This window comes from Egretta garzetta, unplaced genomic scaffold (genome assembly GCF_000687185.1).
Source record: "Egretta garzetta isolate BGI_Z169 unplaced genomic scaffold, ASM68718v1 scaffold2, whole genome shotgun sequence".
In the NCBI taxonomy this organism is placed as follows: domain Eukaryota; kingdom Metazoa; phylum Chordata; class Aves; order Pelecaniformes; family Ardeidae; genus Egretta; species Egretta garzetta.
The window spans coordinates 2,711,109-2,720,643 of record NW_009258894.1 but is presented as its reverse complement, the minus strand read 5'-3'; the positions used below and the strand labels follow the sequence as shown (position 1 = coordinate 2,720,643).

Sequence of the window (9,535 nt, the reverse complement as noted above, 5' to 3'; positions counted from 1 at the left end):
ACACACCCCCCCCCCAGACTCCCTCCCAAACACACCAGTTTATTTTCCTGCAAAAAACTTGCAAAGTGTTATTTTAACCAAAACCCTGAGGTATGCTTTAATCACTAGGGGGTGTCTCCCCTGCACCAAGCGGTTTTGGGAGCACCTCCCTTCTTCTGGTGGTGAGGGGATCGATGCGAAATACAGGTCAGTCCGTCCCACGGCCTCGGCAGGTTAGGTGATAAACAGGGTGAGCTGTGAAACAGCTCTGTCTCAGTTCACACCAGGGGTCTGAGTGAATAAACCTGCCCGTGCTTGCTGCCTGCAGCAGTGGCTGTGGGAGGGGGTGGCTCCTCCTGGGAGCCCAGGCGAGGTCTGGGCATCTCTTCCTGTGCCCTCGTCCCGTGTCCCGTTCCCCCCCAGCATGGGGGCAAATTCCCCCCCGGACCCCATGCCAAAGGCAGAGAGCGGTATCAGGTGTGGCTCTGTGGAAATGCAAGACCTTTATTTACTGTATTTATGGAAAATAAGCTGGTGTGCCCCCCGGGGGTGCAGAAGGGGAAGGCTGGGGGCCTGGGAACGAGGTGGCCGGTGGTTGCCCTTCCCAGGTTGCCGTCAGCTGGCTGTTGCCATGGCGTCTGTCTGCTTCCCCTTCCTGCCCGCTCTGGAGAGGAAGGTGCGAGTGGCTGCATGTTTGTTTTTGAACTACAAGAAAGTTGAGAAAGGGCTCACCTGCACAGCTGTGCCTGCCGCAGGTTTGGGGCAATGAACGCCGCCGTGTGCTGCTCGGACCAGTGCCTCAGCAGGAGTCAGCGCCATCCCCCTAGCTTGGGCTGGGCAGCCTGTAAATGGGTTTTGGGGGTCTTCTGCACCCCGCATCCCTCCTGCTGCGCCTGCTCCCATACATCCTCTTTCCATAAACACACATGTTGCTTATCTTGCTTCGCAAAGCCTGACGGAGGCTTTGAGAAAGGAAGCAGTACTTGCAACGCCACCTCCCTCTACCACAAGTTTAGCCCTGCGCAAGAGAGCCGTGGGGTTTGCAAGCCAGAAGGAGGACGCAGATCCCCGAGGAAGATCTTTGTCCTCCTCTCTGTGTCATCACAAGAAATCGTGCCACTAAGCTCCTCTTCCAGTTTTTCTGTTACTGTCTCCTTTTTTTTCCCCGCTGCTTTTACACGTGCATTATTCTTTGGTCATTAGGAATCACAGCTGGAAAGATTTGTATTTGACTTCCATTGGCCTGCGTTTCTCTCTCCAGCGGGGGACACCTCCCGTAACCTCTGTTGCCTTGGGGACTGTGACTTTCTAGTCTTTCTAAGCTAAAGCATATTTTGTGGTAGCACAATATGCCTCCAGCCACCTGGCAGGCAAAACAGCCTTCAGCGATGAGTCAGCAACAGCTCCCGGTGTGCAAGTATTTTTGTTTTCAGTGAATAAATAAAATCCCAACAACTTATTGCTAATACTTGTATTAGTCATTAGAGGAAGAATGATGTTTTTATGTACACATATGCCATTATTCTTCCTTTGCTCTAATAGTGCCATTTATGGCCATATTTTAATCCTTCTAGTTAAGATGGGATCAGAATTTGACCCTTAACCATCTGGAAGCCATAAAGCAAAGTCAGAAGTTGCTCTTGAGATCAAGAGGGTAGACAGGTGTACCCTTCTGTATATGTGATAGGAATGTACCAGACCCACATATGACGTGTATATGATGAACATATTATTTATTTTTTTAAGAAGGGAGGCATGTCTGTATCAGGTAGAAAAGTGAATCCTATTCATCTGTTAAGCATTTCTGCTCAAGGATTCAAGGAGCTGCGTCAGAGGGACAACATCTTCTTTGAGGTGTATTACCTGTCCTAATCTTCCCTCGATCACACCGTGCAAGGGCTTGGTAGGAGTAAAAAGCTTTTGACATCTGGGGTGCTATTTGACAGATATATAGATGTATATCTGTATCTCTGTATGCTTACAGTGTGAAACAAGTATTAGCAATTAATTACAGGGAGGGAATAAATGTTGGGTCAGTTGTGTCCCTCTTTCATTTGCTTCCAGTAAAAGCCTTGCTGGGTTTTTTTGTGTTTGTTTACCAGTATTCTGGCTTTTGGTTCAGCACAGTTCATGGACTAGGCTTCACTAATGTACCGTTGCTGCAGAGGACACTTTTCCTGTAAAATGGCCTTTCCTTGTGACTCATGGAAGCATTCATGCTAACGCCTCAGACAGACAGTCTCTTAAGGATATCCCCTTTAAAAAGCAGCAGCTGCAATAGGAAATGGTTTTATGTGTTTCCAGCTTTGTGTTGACTTACTGTATTCACAAGACCAGTCGTCTTTAGTTACAGCTAGTATAGAGGGCAAAAGGGGCTTCTTTCCATCTTGGCAAAGGAGCTTCAAAATGTTCATCGTGTTGCTACCACATGGAGGTGGCAAAGTGTTTGTCCCTGATACTTTTGTGCAGTAGTCACTCCAAGGATTGAATTGTTATGATGACAGATAAATCAGCATAGGGAAGCTTAGGAAATTATAAACCTGTGCCACAACAGTTATGAGTCTTACAAGACTGTAAGAATTGACTTGAAATGTGTCACATCTGAAAAAAAATGAGGTGCCAAATTCATGGAGTGACTCTCCTGGGTTTTCTGTCCTTTCTGGCAGCTAAATTATACCACACAAAAAACCCTCAGTCCTGAAATATTTGACTATTTTGGTCTTGGCAGAGGCGTATCTAGGGAAAAGCTACTGAAACTTGTGAAAAGGACATTTTTTAGACCAGGACAGTTCTTTCCATAAATTGTTTACTCTATCTGTGTTGCAAAGAATATCTGCCATTTCCATTCTGTGGCTCTTGTCCCACGCTGAATTAGTACCACGGAAAACAGGTCAGCCCAGAAGTGAAGCCATAACCCTGTGAACCCCCTTAGCTAGGCTTGCTGCTGAAGCAAGCCGTCCCAGCTTGCTCTTCTTCCTCAGGTTGCCTTTTTGTTGTCCTGGCACAAACATCAGCTTGACTACGTGATGCCATGGATCAGATGGATGAGGATGACCCGATCAATAGTAAAGACAGCTTCTTTATCGCATTAGTTCTGGCCTTGATCGTTGTCCTGCCCTAGTTCACTTTCCTGCACTAGGGTGGGGAGAGGACAGCGCGAGTGAGCTGCTTCAGTACGCAAGCCAGGGAAAGCGTGTGGGGGACGGCACTGCCGTGGAAGCAAACGCTGGCTGAATACGGACCCAGGGAAATGCAAGCCCTAGGTCTAGGAATAAAACCTGGAAAGCTGCCCTCGGCCTAGTGCTCTATTTTTTCACTTCAAAACAAAATTAATGGTGTCAATGTCCTTCGTAAAGTGATCCGAAATCTTATGCTTTTTATGAGCAGGGGGGAAAAAGGGCGAAATAATTCCTATTCTGCTCTTGCATGGAAATCTCCTTGAGTGTCTGAGTCAAATAGTGGGAAACGTTTTTAACTGGAGAAGGAAAAAAATGCTGTACCAAAAAAGTGGCTTTAAGAGGCAGTGAATAGAGTATGGAGTAAAAAAAAAATTAGAGTTTTTCTCAGTATTTGTGATGCCACATCCCACTGGTTCTCTTGCAGGTCTGTAATCCTCCTGAAAGCAGAGATCTAAAACTCTTATTTACCAAATAAAACCAAAACCCAATACCTTCCTCAAAAACCTTTCCCACCTTCAAAAACAAAGGGGAGGAGGGTGAGCTCAATCCTTCCACTGTTTTTTCCCTGAACATGGCCTCCTTTACCTATCACGACAAAGAACAAGTAATCCTTTTCTCCTGAGCTGGCATTTAGAACTTAAAGAGGAGAGAGAATATTTAGAAACCTGTTCTGGTGTGCAAGAAGCCCAAAGCGGCCTCCTACATGAAGCAGGACATTAATACGGGGATTCTTGCATGTATTTGTCCTCCTGAAAGTGTGGAATAGTGGAAACTGCACGTACCAGATCAGCACACCTCCTCTTGTCTGCCCCAAATTAACCTGTTTTACAAAATTCCATGAGAGCTTCCATTACAGAGGGTCCACCAGTGAGGCCGAGATATATTTCAAGTTTAGGATTTTGATACCAGTTTTTAAACATCCTTTTGCATTTCCCATACTAAGTCCCTATAAGACATTTCTTTACCCTCTTGGCTGCCAGTAGAATAAAATAATCTGCCAAAGCAGATTGTCTTCAGAGCATCTGTAGTATGTTTGTCCATCGTGTTCTCCTAGCATAGTTCCCTACTTGTGGAAACTGCAGAAGGCAGCGTTGTGCTTGCATGCCACTTCATGGACATGCTACCCAAAGGTCTCTGTGTAAGGAGCAGTCCACTTAAGCTGTAACAGCTTGCTAAAAACATGGTAGCTAGATATCATTTGGACATTGTGGTTCCACATGCGTGTTCGAGCAGGTTTGGGAGTGTGGCTGTGTGGAAGAGGGTGAGAAGAATCTCTGGAGTTTGATGAGGAAGGACAAGCCTGGTCAAACCGAGAGGCAAGTAAAAAACCAAAAAGCATCTTGCTTTTTGAGACCAATTTTTGTTACCCAACCTTAGGGGGTAGTTTATAAAAGATTATTATCACCTGTAAACCTAGCAATGTCTGGATAATCTGTGCGGCCTGAACCCAGGGGTGGTTACTTTGAAATAAATGATACCAGGTTCTACAGTCGCCGTCTGTGGGTTATGCTCCAAACACAGTGGTGTTGAAATGTGTGATGGCATCTTGTGTGAACTCTTCTAAATCCAGGAGACAACTGTTAAATCTTGAGGATAAGAAGAATGACCCGCTGCTAAGATGCGAGATGAACACAGGTTTTTTGAAGCCTGTTTTGTGTGTACTTGTGATTCATTCAAATGGCACGGATCTACTCATGCTGAAATAAGAACAAAATTTAATTACTATCTGGGAGGGCTTTGAGGAGCTGTCTATTGACACATCTCCAATACACCAACTCCGATTGGAACTCACTCTTATTTGTGATTATGTAAAGAATGCCTTGCAACCGTGTTGTTCTGCCCTGCTGAGCTAATCTGAGTTGAAACATCTTGTTCATATAATGTGCTTCAGTGCTCTTTTATGAACTCCTGTGTACTGAGGCAAAGTTGTTGGAAGCCAGTCTTCTGTTTCCTCGTCTGCTGGGGATTGGGCTGGGGGGGGGGGGTGGAGATTGGGGCTGGTTTGTTTTGTTTTCCAGAAATGATAGTCCTGCTTTAGCAAATATGGAATTCTGGATGAGAAAACAAAGACTGACTTCTAATAGAGGGTCGGTTATTGAGGTGAAATAGTATATCCCACGCTGGGCAATGTAAAGAGAAACCCACCTGTTTGTATGAGATGCCATTAAAGTACGGGAAGGTGGGGGTATAATCGGAGCCACTTTTGCAGGGTGATTACATATAACAAAAGAAGGAACAGTGTTCCTGCCCCAAAGCTGCATTATATAGTCTGGTGTCCCCCTGAAACTCAACTCCCATGTTTCTTCCTTGACAATGGGACCTGAAATAACCTCTTGGTTTTGGTTTTTTGTGTGTTTTCAAGTATGTTCTTGCTTAAGGTTTAATTGGCTCCAGTCAGTAGGAAAGGGCTCCAAGGCTGATTATTTATGGCTTACTGTCAAAAGTGGCTATAAAAAGGGCAGTATTATCTTGGAGATGCTGGGAAGGAAAATGTGGTGGGGGGAGGGTGGGGGAGTGTGTGTGTGCACGAATGTGTTTTCTTGTACTAGATGAAATCAGAGTTTTGCTGTCTCAGCAGTGTGGTTTAAATTGAAGATTAACCCTTTGACCTTCACGGTGTCAAATCACTTGGGGGGGGGGGGGTGGAGTTTGGGGCTGGTTTGTTTTGTTTTCCAGAAATGATCAGTCCTGCTTAGCAAATATGGAATTCTGGATGAGAAAACAAAGACTGACTTCTAATAGAGGGTCGGTTATTGAGGTGAAATAGTATATCCCACGCTGGGCAATGTAAAGAGAAACCCACCTGTTTGTATGAGATGCCATTAAAGTACGGGAAGGTGGGGGTATAATCGGAGCCACTTTTGCAGGGTGATTACATATAACAAAAGAAGGAACAGTGTTCCTGCCCCAAAGCTGCATTATATAGTCTGGTGTCCCCCTGAAACTCAACTCCCATGTTTCTTCCTTGACAATGGGACCTGAAATAACCTCTTGGTTTTGGTTTTTTGTGTGTTTTCAAGTATGTTCTTGCTTAAGGTTTAATTGGCTCCAGTCAGTAGGAAAGGGCTCCAAGGCTGATTATTTATGGCTTACTGTCAAAAGTGGCTATAAAAAGGGCAGTATTATCTTGGAGATGCTGGGAAGGAAAATGTGGTGGGGGGAGGGTGGGGGAGTGTGTGTGTGCACGAATGTGTTTTCTTGTACTAGATGAAATCAGAGTTTTGCTGTCTCAGCAGTGTGGTTTAAATTGAAGATTAACCCTTTGACCTTCACGGTGTCAAATCACTTACAGATGGATCACCAGTTATATTTTTTTTTTTTTTTTTTTTTACTTTTGGGGTGAAGGGGGGCTTTTTTTTTAAAAAAAAAAGGTTGTTTGTTCATGCAGCTGGGGCTTTTGAAAGGCTCAGAAGCCAATCTGATTAAAAACAGCACTTGGCTAAACTCTGCAAAATCCTACAAGCAAAAAAAAAAGTTTAATCCTCTTGTGCACAATGCATAAAGGGTCTGCTCTTTTCTTTTTGTAATGTTAGAGCTACAATTATTTCTGGAGAACTTATCATTTCCCTCTCTCCCCTCATCCCTTGCTGCACCCCCTTGTTATGCTGATGGGATTAAAGTGTCTGCTCTTGAAAAGTGTAACTGAGTTGTTACTGGAAAAGAGAAGTGGTATGTTGCAATTTTAGAAATATAAATAACCTTGCTTCAACTGTTCTCCTCTACAGCATCAGCAGAACAGAAATCAAGTGTGGTGGCAGCTTTTTCTCTTCCTACACAACTTGGCCTTAAACGCGGAGGCGAACAGGAACCACACTGGGCAGAGGTGAGCTTCGCCCGCCTGTTTCAGGCCGCATCCAGTCTGCAGGGAGCACTGAACAAACACTGGTTCGGGGGCGAGACATTGCACACCGCCGGCCGGATGTGAGGACTCTGAATTTCTGATACTCGTCTTCAAGTTTGGGGGTTTTTACGGACTCTTCTTTGCTGCTGCCTGCCTCGCGAGGCAGGGAGCTCTTGTCCAACACTGTCGAAGGAAAGCCAGAATGTGGGTGTGTTTGGTAAAGCTTGCTGCTGGTTCCCCGTGCCGGTGACCTCTGTGCAAGGGAGGCAGGTATTAGACTAACGGCTTCCTCTGCCCTGTGTGTTAGTCAGCGGTAGAGTGCAGGAGTGGCATTTTGGCTGCTAGTTAAAAATGATGTCTGGGATTGATGACTCTAAACATACTTTGGGTATCTTCCAGAGCAGAGATGCTCAATTCCTCCACAAAGATGGTTCTTTTTAGCAATGAAAACATTCAAGTAGCTTATATCCATCAGGTTACTTGTTTTCTGCGTGGGTTACTGTTTATTTGCTTGCACCCTGTGTGAGAAAAAATCACAAAGAAATCTGATCTCTTCAATCTTTCCATTGGGCACCAGTTGCAGCTCTCTCACATGAAGTTGTTCTTTGTCATTGCCATCAATGGACAAAATCATTTCAGCAGAACGGTCTTAAAACTAAACCTTCCTGGAGCTGCTGGTGGCTATTTGTTTCTGCCACTGTTTGCTTCCAGGTCAGTGTTCACAGTGCCCATGAGCCAGCATGAAGCCCAAAACCATGGAATACGATACAAGCGTCATTCTTCTACAATGCTAATGTATATGTTTTTGTTAGTTTTATGATTGGTGTTTATTTTGTTTTGTTTTTCTCTCCTCTTACTAAAATGTCCCAGGCATCCGATAGTTTTGCTTCAGGATTTGACAGGGAAATTAATTAGCAACTAGTCTGACATGTACACTGTACAAGCAGTCTGTCCATTACTCCAGTATGTAATGCTTGGAGGCTGCTGTAAGCATATATTGACTGGCAGCAGTAATATTACGTCAAGGGAGATCTTCTAAGAGTTCCCAGTTTGTATGCACTCAGAAGTTTGTCCATATGACTGACACTATTGGACCAGCACAGGGAAATTACCCTAGCAAAAGGAAGTAGCCTTAAATATCGATGGCTACTTCTCTGTAGCCTTAAATATCGTTAGTTCGCAAACCCAGTGACAACTAGGGTAAAACACAAACAGAAGAGCAATACAGACTTTATTTTCGTCAGACTGTTTCCATATTGCCACTGCACCTTGTTGTAGGTCTCAAGTGATACAACCAGCATGAGGAAGAGCTGTCCAGAGAATTGCTCTTCAGTCCTGTTACAAATGTCGACTTCAGGCGTTGAGGAGTTCTTCTGCTCTTGGTCCACTCTAAAAAATAAGCATTACTGTACGGGAAGAGTAGTTTACTTGCACATACGCTTTCTCCTCCACCCCTCTCTGCCTATCTTTCTTTAATTCATGCTTTCACTGGTATTTGTATAATCTCATCATTGCACTGTAGTGTCTGGTAACAATTTGCTGAACACAGTTAAATTTGGACTTTCTCCCTCTCTCCCAGCCCCATTCTCTTGATTTGCATCCTTGCTCTACTGTGGCAAAATGTGCTTTAGCTCCCTGAAAGAGGTCCCCAAGCCTTTTTCACTTTCATGTATTCACAGTCACTCTCTTTAGATGTAAGGAGAGTTTATGTGAGAAAAGCTTTTTTTTATCCTCTTATGTTATTTTTCTAGCTAGAGCTAGAGTAATGTTTGTCCATGATGGTTAATAATTCATATAAATGAATCTCAAGCAATATTTTGGGGGGTGGGTTTTATGGAGAGGGAGGGCGGGAGGTTTTTTTAGGAGGGGGTTTGCGTGTTGTGGTTTTGTGTTGTTTCTTTAAGCATGTGCACTACAGAGTTACCCAGAGAGACATAAGTGATAGCTGTTGCTGACTGTGCTGCAGCAGTATGGGAAGCCACTCTCCACCCGTGTTGATGGAGACGAGGCTTTCCATACCTCTGCTTGGAGTAAATGCTGGTCATTGGAGAATGAGGACTTAAATGGAGGGGGGGGGAAGCCTGAGGGGTAGTGCAAGCACAGACTGAATTGGGGACCCCTGAGAAGCTGGATGTTAAGGAGAAGACTCTTAAATCAGAAGCTCTTAAAGAGGTGGGAGTGGAAGTGCTGAGGCTCAGGAAGCAATGCAGCAATGCTGCCTGCCTGCACGGCACACTCTGGGATGTGGTGCTTGCATTTTCCCAGTGGTTGCCAGGACCCCTTTATCAGGGACAGTCAAAGCTACATCATAACAGCCCTGCAAACTACATCTGACACTTAAAAACCATCGTGAGCTTTCCCCTTCCCCTTTGCTTTGACCTGACTGCCAAACAGGCCAATAAGGCCCGTTCTCTGGATGCGTAAGCTGGAAAGATAGGTCTGGTACTGGTGCTTTCTGGTGTTGGCGACCCAACCAGTTTATCTAGGGTAAGACTCTTAACATGGAGAAACAAGTATCCGAAACTGTTCTTCAGTC

General features: G+C 44.8%; 1 protein-coding gene across 1 annotated transcript in view; it reads left to right on the top strand.

Annotated features, from left to right (window-relative positions):
• Window positions 1-8,807, top strand: part of BMF (Bcl2 modifying factor) — an 18,511-nt gene extending 9,704 nt beyond the window's left edge. The window contains exon 4 of the mRNA XM_009634172.2: window positions 6,884-8,807. Within this exon, the coding sequence (XP_009632467.1) occupies window positions 6,884-6,985 (102 nt within the window). The 3' untranslated portion in view covers window positions 6,986-8,807. The remainder of the gene's footprint in view (window positions 1-6,883) is intronic.
• The last annotated feature ends 728 nt before the right edge of the window (window positions 8,808-9,535 follow it).